This window comes from Chroicocephalus ridibundus, chromosome 10, assembly GCF_963924245.1.
Source record: "Chroicocephalus ridibundus chromosome 10, bChrRid1.1, whole genome shotgun sequence".
NCBI classification, from domain to species: domain Eukaryota; kingdom Metazoa; phylum Chordata; class Aves; order Charadriiformes; family Laridae; genus Chroicocephalus; species Chroicocephalus ridibundus.
This window is the reverse complement of record NC_086293.1, coordinates 18,962,616-18,978,548: the sequence shown is the minus strand read 5'-3', so window position 1 is coordinate 18,978,548 and position 15,933 is coordinate 18,962,616. Positions and strand designations below refer to the sequence as shown.

General features: G+C 34.2%; 1 protein-coding gene across 1 annotated transcript in view; it reads right to left on the bottom strand.

Annotated features, from left to right (window-relative positions):
• Positions 1-15,933, bottom strand: part of CFAP20DC (CFAP20 domain containing) — a 99,880-nt gene that overhangs the window by 66,013 nt on the left and 17,934 nt on the right. The window contains exons 6-8 of the mRNA XM_063348478.1: positions 10,326-10,440; positions 7,290-7,446; positions 4,446-4,610 (exon numbers count right to left, since the gene is read on the bottom strand). Coding sequence (XP_063204548.1) covers positions 4,446-4,610; positions 7,290-7,446; positions 10,326-10,440 — 437 coding nt within the window. The remainder of the gene's footprint in view (positions 1-4,445; positions 4,611-7,289; positions 7,447-10,325; positions 10,441-15,933) is intronic.

Below are 15,933 nucleotides of genomic sequence, written 5' to 3'. Positions count from 1 at the left end.
CCAAGGATAATTGATTTTTGAATACAGTCACTGAGAAACTGAATTCCAGAGTTTCTTCTGCTATTTCAAAAGCAAACTTATAATCAAACTTCACAACACAACTTTGGATTGACTATTTGTAGGGCAATAACACTCTAAAAATATTATTTGCCCTTTAATATTACACAAATGGTACTTGCATGTAATAAAAAGCTGAACGTAATTTAAACAAGTAAGTGTATGAAGGGTCTTATTCTAAGCAAAAATTTTAAACCCCTTCTATTCTTTTCAGCTGCTGTAGGACAAAGACTGCCATTACTAATGAGGTATATCAAGAAAGAGCAGAAGTTAACAATTGAAAAAGCATCAGCACGGGAGCTTAGTGCAGATGATAAAAATCTTTTAAGTTGTTTTTTTTATATTACAGTAAAAGCTAAGGAAAAGTTTAAAAAGTATTTTCTTAAACTTTTCATATTACCAAGGTTGTTATCAAAGAAATACTTCTTTCAAAGTTTATTTTCCTTTAGGGTTTCATGAGACGCTACACCTTAAATACTAGTATTGGCTGTAATAGTCTTGTTTTTTACATGATTAATCTTCACCAGTGGTTACCATTCCCTGTAATTTATCTTACTTCTTTGGTCAATACTTTGCACATGTATTTCCAGAGCATTTTAACAGAAATGGTGGAAATGATTATTCACTGAATTCAAACACTAAAGATGAGAATCCTCAAGACTGAGAAAGTACTAAAACCAGTGGAATAAAAACGTATCTTCCTTACCAATAGCACCACTTCTAACATTGCCTACGCTGATGAAGATGTATCGGAAAAGGATTCTTTATCCAATTTTCCTGTTCAGACCCACTTCTAAGCTACTTCAGACCTACCTCCTTCTCAAAAGATGTTCTGTTACCCCATTTTAGTATGATGAATCAATGACTCACAAAAGGTAATACAAAAGCAAGGTGAAAATGAAAAACATTAGTAAGACACTGCAATTTTGTTATATGGGCCCAATTAAAGGCTTAATCTTGTGTCTCATTCAGAAACCAATAACAACATAGCAAAAGAGTAGAGGAAAGAAGGTGCCTATTGAGACAGATTCCACCTGTATATTTTTATAAGCTCTAGCAGTAAGAATTTTATGTAATTCTCAAGTTTAAGCTGAAAATAGCAATCAATTCAACATTTTAAAAGGGACAAAATTATCAGTTCTCCATGAAGGACACGAATCAGAGCATACAAAATATTCTCATTTTAAAATCCATAGTAACCCTCTTTTTTAAGAAGTGTTTGCACGTATTCCAGGATATTTACTGTTGCAAATGGATCTACAGAATAACTTAAAAAAAAAAAAAAAAGGACAGATTAGCTATGTGCAATTGGATTTACAAAACCAGTACTATCCTGGCAGTGAGGAAATTATATTTTTGACATGTTTAGAATTCTAATCAATTAAATGATTACTAGTGAATTACTAGTAATACTAGTGAAAAATATGGGGTTTTTTTCTACATTGATTTATTTCCTTATTGGAAATGTAGCTGATGTCTTCAAAACTCAACTGATTTAAAAAAAAAAAATCCTGATTTTGTTCAGTGACAAACCCCCCGTAAATAGCTGAAAACTTTATTTCACTCTTAGGTAGTTACCTTAATTTGTATTTTAAATACCACTGTTTATGAATAATTTTACAACTACAGAGTTCCATTAATGAACACAAACAATCCATGTCACTTATTCTATTCCTGTTATTTAATGATGATCTATCTCATTATAAAATTGTTTTAAAGAGATATTCATTATTTTGAATCAAAACACTAAGGACTGTAAAGACATTTGCCTTAGTGAAATTTTGCTATTGACTTTATTGCAGGTAAGAAGCAATACACAGTTCTAAAAGGAAATAGCAGCTTTAGTAAAAAGCAGTCAATTGTCTTCCCCAAGTCTATTTAAGCAACTTCACGTTCCTGGCATTTACTTCTACAGTTCAGTTTCTACTGATTCTTGGCTTACAAATCATGAAGACAGACACACCAATTTAAATACAAAAACACAGGAAGTGCTAGAACAGGCAAATGATCTGTTCAAGTTTCAAACAATGGCCAAACCTAAATGTTTCAGAAATGGCACAAGATAATTTCAGTAGGGATTTATGAAATAATCTGCCTTCGATACTGTTCTTAAAGTAAAGTTGGAAAAACCCAGAAGTACAAGATTGAATTTACCCTTCACAGTTTACCCTTCACATTTCTACTGGTGCTAAATACGATGACATGGACATTAACTCTTACCCATATAAGTGGCCAACTGGTTTTGGAATCATACAAATTTCTTTATTTCACAAGCTTATTGCAGCAGTGGAGTCCATATTTTAATCATATTCTGTGTAACATGGTATTTTCTTGTATTAGTTTTTAATTTTCAATTGCATCATCACATCAAATGATGCCTTGGTTTTGTGCTGTGAGATAGGAAAAGCAGCTTTTATTGAATTTTCTTAGTATTAGTAGTTACTTTATAAACTCCCTTAAGCCAATTTTTAATGTTTTCAGCATATCTTCACATAAGAGTTTTTCACTCATGTTGTTTTCACTCTGAATCACTTGTCTGTCTGTAAAATCTTTTCTGAGATGCTTTAGCTGATAATGTATAAAGCATTTCAGATAATAATGCAAAATTGGTTTATTTAAGGTTTGATACCTTTTCCATTTCATATGAATTTGAACTTGCTGTTGATTTTTTAAAAATATAGCTACATAGAATCACAGAATAGTTTGGGTTGGAAGAGACCTCTGAAGATCATCTAAGTCCAACCCCCCTGCAGTGAGCAGGGACATCTTCGACTAGATCAGGTTATTTCAGAGCCCCGCCCAACCTGACCTTGAATGTTTCCAGCCATGGGGCATCTACCACCTCTCTGGGCAACCTGGGCCAGTGTTTTACCACCCTCATAGTGAAAAATTTCTTCCTTACATCTAGTCTAAATTTACCTTCTTTTAGTTTAAAAACATTGCCCCTTGCCCTGTTGCAACAGGCCCTGCTAAAAAGACTGTGCGTACCTTTTCTTGTAAGCCCCCTTTAAGTACTGAAAGGCTGCAGTAAGGTCTCCCCTGAGCCTCCTCTTCTCCAGGCTGAACAACCCCAACTCTCTCAGTTTGTCCCCATAGGCAACATGTTCCATCCCTCTGATCATTTTTGTGGCCCTCCTCTGGACCCGGTCCAACAGGTCCATGTCCTTCTTATGTTGGAGGCTCCAGAACTGGATGCAGTATTTCACGGGGGGTCTCATCAGAGCAGAGTAGAGGAGAAGAATCACCTCCCTGGACGCTTCTTTTGATACAGCCCAGGATACAGTCGCACATCTCCGGCTCACATTCATCTTTTAATCTGCATATTAATCTAAGAATTCCACTGGGATATATCTATGGTGATGATAACCTTCCTTGAGTCATTTAATTTTGACGCTTTAAAGGTTAACTGTAGGTAACATTTCTCACCAATGTACAATCCTTCGCATTTATCAAAGCCAGATTTTACATGGTATCATGTTACACATTTACCTAGTACAGTAGTCCCCAGCTCATAATTGTTGAACAGGGGCCACATGAAAAAAAAAAAGTAAATTGAAACCTTGTTTAGCAAAATATGATGTTTCCTGCATGTTACCTGCTCTGTAGTGTTTTTCATGAAAAAACGCATAAGGGATTGCCCATCTTACAAGCTTAAAACTCCCTGAAGTCCCACTCTCTACTAACCTAGTAACTGTATCATATGAAAATTTTGCTCCTACATTATTCACTTCTCTTTTGAGATTATTCATAACTATAAGAAACAACAAAGAGCCTAGAACAAAAAAACTTTTGAGGCCTCCTGCTGTCAGCCTTCAGCTATAAAAATTTAAAATTTGATCCTCTGTTTGCTTTCTGTCTCTTAGTTTTTATCCAAGTCAATAGTTTGTATCTTGGCACATGAGTGCCTAGCTTCTTTAATAAATCTTTTCTATGCAGTGCCATCAAGGTCTGAATTATATATTTTATTATCTTCCAGCTTACAGAAATATTCAATTAACTCGAAGACACCAATAAAACAAAGATTTCCTTTTTCAGATAATAATCTGAGGAGACTATGCATGGTCATATTGTTAGAAGAGTTTCATTAATGTAAACATAATTGAAGTGTAACAACTGAACAGACACACTTCAATGTACATTCAGAAGATGTACCTCAAATATTGTTACTATCAATCCTACGCTTGAATTAGAATTGTTCAGGCTGCACATAGATCTCAAACTACAGAACAAATATGTGCCTATGTGCTCATGACATTACAGCTATGCAAGAGCTGTCATGTTTTATATTAAGACAGTGGAACTCTTAACATGCACTTTTGCAAAAAACCCCATTATTTGTATGCATACTGTATAGATTGTATTCACAGTATTTTAATACAATGGAATACCTGTTTCTTGCACTGTTACTGGATATCTGCTGCATTTTATTTCTTGCTCACGAATTTTAGTCAGGTTCAGCAATTGTGTAACTTGTGGCACATCCGTATTTAGCTGGCAGGTTCGAGGAATAACATCTGTGGGCTCACATCGCATAGACAGAACACCACACATACCTAGAATCAAAAAATATGGGCTTTATTTTACTCAGATGACACAATGGAATTAAAGTCAACTTACATTATCTGTTAGATTACATACATTTTAGTTCATATGGTTATAATAGTTTAATAGATTATAGTAATTTGAAAAATTTGCTGCAATTGTTGACTTTTAAGACAATAAGCATGTAAATTTTAAAATGATATTGTGTATTTTTTTAGGCCAAAAAATTTGAATGTTCAAACTAAGAAACGTGCACAAATGGCTGGAATAGTCATTGTAAATCAACTTTGATTTGGCAAGCAAAACAGAAACACAAAATACATTTTGTTAATTTTTATTGCAACTCAGATTCAATTCTAATACTGATATACTGATTTTCAGACAAAATGAACATCTGAAAATAGTACTGATATCAGTGGGACTGATGTAGCAAATAAAGATGTTCCACATATGCAAATAAAGAATCTGACAAGCTTTAATTCCAAACTTTGGACACCATTACACTTTTATGATTAACTAAAAAGCTGTCAACTATGTATTCCTGTGACATCAGGTACTAGTAGAACGTGATCTGATTGTCTCTGCTTTCCCTTTGATAATCAATATAGACTGAGTTTATGAAATTTATTGTCTACAAAGAAAGGTATCCAGAGTCAGAACCATTCCTGATGTTGTGATCCAAATTCATCCCAAATTTTGTAATGCTCGAATATAGTAAGCTAATGAAATTAGCCTCCTTTCCAAGGATAAGAAGAGGAAAACATAACCCCAAACCCAAATAATGCATCAAGTATTGAGATCCTAATAGAAAAATTCAAGTGTGCCATGTTGTATTTCAGTAGTGGACATATTTAAGTAAGATAAATGCTAACAACCATTTTTTCACCAAGCTGGTATTTTATTTACTGCTGCAAGACAATACTTAGTGATAAAAACCCCATACATAACTTCAGGATTACTATGGAAACCAGAAACTAGGTATATATCAAGCTTGTATGCCTCAATATCATGGGGCAGAGAAGATGAATTCTTTCCTCTTCTATCTCAAGGATCTCATACAGAAATAGTTTCTTAGTATATGTGGTTTCTCCCTTCCGCTTGTCACCATTTTAAGAATGCAAAACATACTGTGTACGAACTACTAAGATAGAATAATGCACACATTGCACCTTGAAATCACTACTTCCACTACTAAGGAAGTTTAAGCAAAGAACTCGACCCACATTACAAGTTGCAATGTCATTGCATTCAGTGGAGATTAACTAACTGGTCCAATCACCTGAGAGGAAAAAAACTTTATCAAATCATGATCGTTAACTGAAAGTTAATTAATAATAACAAAAAACTACTGTTGTTTTTCTGTAATTAGGTATGAAGTATAGAGTTATTTTAATATGGCCAAACTTTGAGTTGTAACATGACTTTAAGACTTGTCTAGATAAGGAAATTCATAAGCACACAGAAAATTCTAATGCCCACCGGCTGTTTAATAATCATAGAATTGATAATCCAGTAATTAAAAGTGTAAGATTTTACCATGCATACAGTTTATTAAAGCTGTCTGCTCATTATGTTAACTATATTTTGGAACTAATTTAGAAGATTCACACACATTTCAAAAACTGTTTAGAATGGAAGAAGATAAAACAATGCACTGGCGGGATTAAATTAAATTAAAGACAGTGAGGCCTCTAGATGCAGTTTCTGCAGAGATTTTACCAGACTCTCTCTGTAGTCATTTTTTTTTAAGTAATTGTTTTTTCCAACCTCACCACCACCAACAAAAAAGAGAGTAATCACAATGATCACATACTCTCCCTTATTGGTTTAGATTTTCCAAATGGAAGATACATTTTGTTACATTTACAATACTGCTTACTATCCTTCCTTCAGAAACCAGAACCCTTTTTTCAGGTGTGTTCTCTAAAAGCCACAAAATGAAAATTTGAACGAAATTGAAGCGGAACTATACCTAGGCTTCCTCTGAAATAAGAAAGTGCCAGCTGTGTTTTTCAATTCCTCCTCTATTACTGCAAATATCAGTGAGGAATGAAGTTCTCTCCCTTGGAAAATAGTGATTCAGGATTATGATGTTAGTTTGGGGACTGGTAAACCTTTGACCAATATCCTGCTCTATTACAAATTTAATCTCTCATTTTTCAGCTCACCACCAATACTACTTCCCAATGAACAAGGACACATTAGGATAAATGGACTAAAGATCACAGAGAGGTGTTTATGATAGTTTCATTGCTCTGTTTCACATAATACCGTTTGAATTATTTAAAGAAGAAATCTTTCATCAGCTGCTACCATCCAAAATCAAGAAAACAAACAGCAAATGCTGCTAAATTTAAGTATTTCTCTTTCCTTTCAAATATTCTTGTCTTGGCCAAAACCTGATTCCTACCAGCATAAGATATGCTCGTTAAAACAAGCTCTCTACTTGATAAATCTTGCAGAATTTCTTCAATAAAATACTTCTAAGGAAGTCAATGTTTAAAACAAAGGAGTACACATATATTTAATTACTTGCCCAAAGTCCAACACTAGCAGATTTAATATGCTGTACTACCACTTCAAATTTCATGAAATCGTGATCTTTGAAATTGTCAATCTGATGACTGAGAAGCTTTTGATTTTATAATATGAACAGTTATGATTAAGACTACACAGTAATTATAACACACCATCTTCCTCAGCTGTATCTTGAGGCTTGGATTTTAAAGTGAAGATCTTTCTCAGTTTACAGTTAGCTGAAATAATAATTCCATCCAAAGACTGGAAGACAGCTCCTCTGAATATTTCACTGGTGAATGCTACCAAGTCAATACACATATTGCACCACTAGAAAAGAGAAACAATACTCTTTAATAAAATCCAAACACTAATCATTGCAGAAGAGTATTAGTGTATAGTTTTCTATAAATGAAGTCTCTGTGGAGTATTCGATTCTCACAGGCTGTGATTCACAATGTATAACATTTTGATAATAAAAAAGATATTGCTGTATTTGCACTTAGAACAATTATTTATACAAACAAATCAGTACATATAACCTACTGACTGCCAGCCCAAGTGAGCTCTGTTACCTAGCATATCCACAATATATTTTGCAGCTATTTCTAAGTAAGTAACTTGTGAGAAAGTATATTTATTGAAGGTTTTCTGAGGGGAAAAAAAAATGTTATTCAATATTACTTCATAAGTTAAAGTTCCTGCAGCTTAAGTGCTCCAAAGGCTATAGCTGGAGATTCTTTGATGATTTCTTTCTGAGATTCACAAAAAAAGGACCTCTTCAAAGCCTGCACCCCTTCCACACTGAAAATTATCAGGTAAATTTCTAGTATGGACAAGACCCCAGTGTATTGTAACATCTTAAAACCACTTGTTTATAATAAATGTTATCCACTCCTGATAAAGCATTTCCAAAAGACAAATCAGATAATGATAACTATCTGGGTTGCTAAAGATCCTACTTAAATACATGTTTTAATTCTTATTAGATGATTAGTCCATTTGTTTCAGGAAACATTGTTAGAACACTAACAACAGTGTGCTATACTCTCCTACACTATTCTATGTAGCTCTTCAAATTCTGTTTCAAATTTTTTCCACTTAATTCAACACTTGTACATTGCTGTTCTTTATAATACAGAAATAAGCAGTTACAGGTACCTATTTTGCATGTGGACCATATTATAATTCCACTATCCTTCTAGAAAAAAAAAGAAGTTTCATATAAAACAAGTAGTATGACAAGCAGAAGAACTAAAAATATTTTTTTTGTGGCTTTACATTTTCCATTTTGAGTCTCTGATGGTTAAAAACATGTATGCTCATAGTTCTGGTGTTCCTAACAATTCTTCTCCTCATCAATTCGGGTATCTATTGAAGGATGAGCTGATGCTAACAAATATTCTAAAACCAGGAAATAAACAGAGATGGCCTCAAGGAGAAATGCAACCATTTTCATGAAATTTGCAGAACTGTAGCATATTTGATATGATTACTCACGTGTAAAATTTAGTTGACCAGTGGGTTGAAGTTTTATTAAGGGAGAATACTAACACATAGTGATTGTACATACCTTATTTCCTTATAAAGTCAAGGCAAAAGTAGTAGTTTCTAAATGTCAAACAGTAAATATTTTTTAGAAAAAAAATTAGGTGCATATATTACTATTCAGCTTCTAAGTCTGAAATTTTGGAAGGAAAGTAATACTTGTTTTGAAGACACCAAGCGATGGAATGGAAAATGCAATATTTAATTATAACTGATATTTCTATTGCTGAGGTTGAAAAATAGCATCATTTGTAAGAATAAAATACAGGAAGCTAGCACATGAAAATGTAAACTATGTTCTACTGGTGGAACAAACAACATATTATATCCTTATTCACAATCAATCATACTGATCATAATGGTCAGCCTGTGTATACAATAAGTTAAAGTATCAGAGCCATGTAAAAGATCTATCTCATCAGTGAAAGAAGCATACTCCCTCCTTTAAGTAAAAGCAACAATAAAAGGACAGATAACCATTTAAAAGACAGACACGATACTAAGAAATACAGACCTAATCTTTAAGGTTGGTCAAGCATTAAAGTTATTGAAATATTTTGACATTATAACTGATCAGAGCATTTAGATCTCTGATTGATGTTTTATTATCTAAATTAAAACACATAACTGAAGTTCATACTCTGATTGAATTTAACTTGGTGTACATTAATACATACTTTAATCTTGAAACATTTGTGCTAGCCTAACACCAGGACCAACTAACTGACCGAAGAAAAATAATTTCATTTTAGTGGATCTTGAATTAATGGCCACTTCAGGGGTATGATCTGATGCATATTCATTTGCAAAAAGGCCAACCAGTTCTTCCCACAAGCAGAAAATTCCTGAAATTCAAAATTATCACAGATGTCTTCACCTAAATGATCTTAGAAGAAATCATAACCTCAGAGGATTTTGTAAAGTATTCTCTCTCATGTCTAGCCTTAAATCCACAGCCGCTTAGTACACTAAGTGTTATCTAGTTCTCTTGGTGCATATTTATATTCTAATACATTTAAAAATCTAACTGTTCTCATCTCCAAATCATTTTCTAAAGCAGTATTTCAGACTTGACTCTTTACAGTGTTATATGGTAACCATCAGATTTTGTATCCTGACAGCTATTACCATATGTTGTGGCTGGACGTGGGAGAGGGGAACAGGGAGAAGATGATGGCTATTGTTTTACTTTCATCAGTTTGACATATACATTGTTTAATATATACCAGAATTTGGAAGAGCCTGAAGCACATGAAAGTAACCATCAGCTACAGTCTACCTGCAGCTCCAGTGAATGTAATGAAAGGTCACTACAGGAGAAGGCACAAACAAACAGGAGCACTATAATGAAGAAGTATCAAAGACAGAGAACTTTACAAAGGCTGAATAAACGGCAGAAGTGAGAGAGATAAACACACCACAAACAGCATTAATCTTGGAAAATAGGAATGAACTCCTAATGTTAGGAGGGTAGAAGAGCAGTAGTATTAAGTGGTTCTGATAGCATCCAGTAGAAGGGACATAAACATGTATCTTGAATCGTCAGGAACTGAACTCTAAACAAAACAGTAATTTCAACAGGTCTATAAACTTACATAAAACATTTCTGATAAAATAAGTGTGCTCAACTGCAGTTCAGGCAATATTCCCAAGGTACCTACTATTTTGCGCTTGATCGTAAACAGAGGAATTTTTGCATGCAGAGGGGTTACAGACAACTCCTTGTGGACCGTTGATAAATACAATCTTCTTTTAATATTTCCTAAATCAGTTACCCTATGAAAGAAAAAGCAGGAAAGAATGGAACAGATCTTTGTCAATTCAATAATCCAGTATCTTTGGGCAATCACAAAAAAACTATTCATATGCAGAACCTTTATGACAGTCGTAGCAAATATGGAATTTAAGAATTACTTCTTTTACAAGATGAGTAATGAGATTTCATCCTCAAATACAAGCTTGGTGGCTATATTCCCGCATATATAAAATCACTTTACATGCTAATTTTATTTCAACAGCCTATACTCTTCACTAGATTTCCATAGCCCTTCAGACTATGAAAGAATTCAATTTGTACAAACTGAGAACCCAGTAGCCTTTAATAATCACACTTGTTTCTGCCCCTTAAGCTTGTGTTATCTTGGGATGCACTGTCACCTGCTAACTAGAAAAACATTTGCTTTCTTTTCCTAAAAATGCCTCCGTCATTTTATACAGACTGTTGGCTTAAAGATAGACACTAGACATTGTTTGTCTGTTCTACTTCCTGAGCACATACCTTCAAATGGGAATTACAATGCAGAATTTTGTTGCTCACTATTCAGGTCATCTCACAATGACACCAAGGACACTGAAAGTGAACACTTCTAATAGATTCAGACCACAGCCACAATGGCAAAGATTAGGCTTCCTTTAAACTGATGAAGAGGCTCATTTTTATGTTCTGTTTCCTTCAAATCTTGCAAGCAGCTGTGCTGGTTTTGGCTAGGATAGAGTTAAATTTCTTCAGAGGAGCTTATATAGTGCCATGTTTTAGATCTATGATGAAAACAGTGTCGACAGCAGGGGTGTTCTCGTTATTGCTGGGCACTGCTTACACAGCATCAAGGCCTTTTCTGCTTCTCACACCACCCTACCAGCAAGTAGTCTGGGAGTGCACAAGAAGTTGGGAGGGGAGACAGCCAGGGCAGCTGATCCCAACTGACCGAAGGGATATTCCATGACATATGACACCATACTCAGCAATAAAAGCTGGGGGAAGAAGGAGGGAATTTTAGAGTTATGTTATTTGTCTTCCCAAGTAACCATTATGCGTGAATCAGCCCTGCATTCCTGGAGCTGTCTGAACAGCTGCAGATGCCTTATTTAGCTTTGGTTGCACATGCAGCTTTTGCTTTACCTAGTAAACTGTCTTTATCTCAATGCACAAGTTTTTTGCACTTTTACGCTGGTGATTCTCTCCTCCATCTCACTGTGGAGGGAGCGAGAGAGCAGCTGTGTAGGACTCGGCTGCCTAGTGGGGTTAAACCACAACAGCAGCACCACTCTGATATCCCCCAGCAGTCCTACCTTATTAGACCAGAGAACAGAAATTACTTTACAGGCTGCAATCTGTATGGGGAAATAATGATAAATTTGCCTATTATTTTTGAACAAGCCTGTTTCTAACAGATGGGTGTTTCTCTGTAATTAGCAGCCCCTCTGAGAATATGACAAATAATTACAATAAACAACTTTGTCACTACTTAGTGTTATTAAAAATAATTACTCGTAATCATTACGTTTAAATGCTGGGGTTTTCTTTAAAATTGTGAGATTGCCCTGTAGATTATAATTTTTTATTATTATTACTGAAAATACTTTTTCATTAGTAAGGACTACTCGTAGCTTAACTAATGAAATGTTGTCACCCAAAATTTTCATAAACACCCTGAAATGTTCTAAGGATTCCTTAGGTTAATTTAGGAGGGCATTAACTCTGGAGCAAGTTACATACTTTTGCTATTTTTAGCAATTCACAAGTTCAAACAAGGACAGTATAAAAAATACTGCAAGTATGTAAACATCAAAAGGTTCTACTAGTGCAGGCGATAAAAACACGGGAGCACCTTCTTGTTTCCCCATAGTCATTAAGACCACTATGCAAAGCAAACACAGCCTGTCAGCTTTCCAGAACTTATTGATTCTTCCTCTCCCTTGCAGACAATCTGTCCTTTAATCTATTCATCCTCATAATGTGGCTGGGCAAATCAAAACAAAGTGGAAGAGTCTACCAGCTGTTTCCTTTTGAAAGACTGGCAGTTCCTTTCATAAATCACATGCACTTCAAAGGCAGAAATTTCAGTACTGTGCTGGGGCGAAGAACATTATATCCTCAGCGCTGCTATCATTTCACATAGTAGATATCAGTATGAGCTGCATGTATATTTATGTATGGATGAATAATACCATCAAATCTTTGAAAAGTGATTTCATCATAAGACCTGGGCTTGATCTTACTTTGGAAAAAGTTTAAGCAAGATGTGAAATAATTAACCCAAGATCATCAGCAAGTTTGCTGCATAGCTAAGCCTGTGCCCCAGATCAAGGCTTAGTTCCATCCATCACTTCTCATATGCCCTTTGAAGAAAAACCTATGGATGTAGTTTTCAGGAACTCTCCACTCTATTCTAAATCTTTATGTTCAGAAGTGCTAAGAAATTAAGGCACCAAAGAACTTCAAAGAACTGGAGTACTGGTTGCATGAAACTCCCCTAGATCTCCTGGTTATGTATAGAACTGAGCAACTGTGCTGAGGAACCACGAAGTTGCAGTACTGTGATGGCTGAAACACAAATAAAAATACTATTCTCGCTGAAGCTCAAACCGCATAATTCTCAATGGAGGATGTTCCTTTAAATGATGCTACAACATAATATTAGTTCAATATTTTATTATTTATTTTTATATGAATAGTTTTATCTTTCTCCCTCCTGAAGAATATTAGGTACCTTAGGAATAAAAAGGCCATCAGTAAATGTACAGCTCAGTTACATTCTAAAGTGCAATACTAAACACATTCATTTACATGAAAATACACACATTTATATCAGACTGTCATATAAGTCTAAAATAAGATGGTTTTGTGATGGTATGTATGCTGTAAAGAAGCAGCAAACCGATATATAGTTATAATCACACCTAAAGAATCTTAAAATTTATTTCAGTAAATAAATTTAAAGTAAAAAAAATATTTATATCCTACAGGCCAAAGTAGGTGAAACATTTGAAGAACAGGCACAATTGGAGAATGAAAATGGTCCTAAAATTCTGTAAAATAATTTATTTCCTGGGAGAAGAAAGATAATTATTTGAGAGTTGGTGTAACTTTCAGACTTTTCAGTTACATTGCTTCTTAGAAAATAAAAATAAAACAAGGGTCTGATGAAACTCTTTTCTGAAATAATTCAAAGGAAGTTAGAATATTAGAACTCTCACTTGTAAAATGACTCAAGAGTACTTGCTGTGAAACTCAACCTTTTTTTTTTTCCTGTTCTCAAAAGGCACTACCTATGTTAAACCTACAAAGCCAAGAAACATCTGCAGCACACATCTTGATTTTCAAAGATGCATTAAAAAAAATCTATATAGGAGTTAATGTATTTTTATTATGTCTGTGCTTGAGTATTTATATCTAAGGGTCAGACATGTGATAGAAAAGTAATGAGACCATGTTGAGAAAAATGAGGTAGTCAACAGGAAAATCAACCTCATTTATAATAATATTCCTGTGATCAGCAGGTGCATGACTCCCCCAGCCATGGTCATTAACTGCATTCATTTCACACTTAACATCTACATTTGCAAAGCATTTGAAAGTAAAATAACCTTCCGATTCAATTTTCAATTTTATTTTATATCTTCAACTTTGATTGACTATTCTCCTCACAATGGTAACTATAGTGAGATTGCAAGTAAATGGTAGCAACTACCGAAGAGTACAGATAAACTCATCTTCTCAGATTACCTATTCACTTTGCTTCTGTATGTATAATAATTTATAACCATTTGTTAATGTTCAATTCAAGGCTTAAAATGAACTTAAAAAAAATGATGTTGGACTGTTGAAGGGATGCTTCATTTATCAGGCTCACTTATGCTTAAAATGGAAGTGTTTCTCTCATAAATGACTTAAAGGAGAAGCTTACCAAACAAGAAAGCAGATATTTCACTGATGTTGCTAAGCAAAGAACAACTCCCATATAATTTATTATAATGGAAATCTCTTTGTATCCTGGTGAAAATCCAGATAGAATGCTCTGGTAAAGATTAACTACTAGTATGTTGGTACATGAGTACTTAGCAATTGTAGTGACATTTTCTCCATTAAAAGTATGTGCCTCAGAAACATTATAGTATCATCATCTCTATTTTAAAGATAGGAAACCCAAAGGAATAGCAATGGTCAGCTGATTTGCCATGCTTACAGATTCTTAAGTTTCCTTATTCAGGAGCAGTCTGTACTTCATATATGTTTTATTTGATGTGCTACTTGTAAATTCATCTTGTAGAAGATACTACGTTATTGAACTGGCTGCCCGATCATCTGAAATCCTGAGCATTTTGTTCTGACCTCATAAAAACAGACTCAGTTATGTTGAAAATCAATCAAATCTCCACAAAATAAGAGATCGGGAAGACTGATATGTCACCTAGACCTAGAGAACAGGTTGTGAAGAACCAGCTTTATTTTTATATACTGGAATTTTCTGATGATAATGTTTTTCTGGAAAGAATTAAGGAAGAAACCCCAAAAAAGTCCCCTTAAATAGTATACATAAGAAGTCAGTAATGCTGGTGGCAGATGAAAAAAGAGAACAATCAAATATGGTTGCCAGACTAGAAAAACTTTCTGAATTTTAGCAATTACAAAGAACTGGTGACTCCTGAGCTCACCCTAGAAGATATTGACATATATGCAATCCATTCTGCAACTGAAAGAATGACCTGGTATTTTCACAGATCAAGAATAATTTGTTGTGAAAGTTTCATTACTCTTAGGACTTCACATGTTTCAAAAAATCATTCTAGAAGTGGTCATTAATATTCATAACATATATTCTAGAAACTTCTATCAATATTTTAAGATTCTTGGTTTTGAAATGAGCTCACCCTTCTCTTATTTTCAAGTATTTAGTAAATTCCATTTTAAGGCATAGTGGTATGTTCCTCTGAAGCATGGCTCATTGTGCCAAACCGTTTAGAAAACCATAATTCTAGAAAATAGTTTTTAATTTGTTCAGTACAAAGTAGTCTAATGAGTATTAATATATGGAAAGTTTAGTGCCTACTTCTTTTCAAGAATCTAAACAAATTACCCTCATAATGCAGTTATTTATGCCTGCAACTAATTCCGTTGGCTCTTTTCTTCAGTTTATTGGTTGTTATTCTTTCCACTTCGTTTTTCTTTCCATTAATTTATCTATTCTAAAGAGACAATCTGTCCTTTCAAGTTTACAAAGGCAAAGAAAAGGTTATGTTCACACCTGCTATATGTAACAGTTCTCTTAAGTACAGCCGTATTTCTCACATCTAAACCATTTATTCTAATTACTAAGAATTGCTAAGAAGTCTGCCCTTTAAAAAGACAAAACTAAGTCTTCTTGCTAACACTGGATCATGCCTTGCCTTTCTTCAGCATATGAAAATCCTGAATAACTAACTCTACCAACCAAACACACACAGTATTCAGTTTGATTTATGTTACTTAAATTAATCCACCAACTGAAA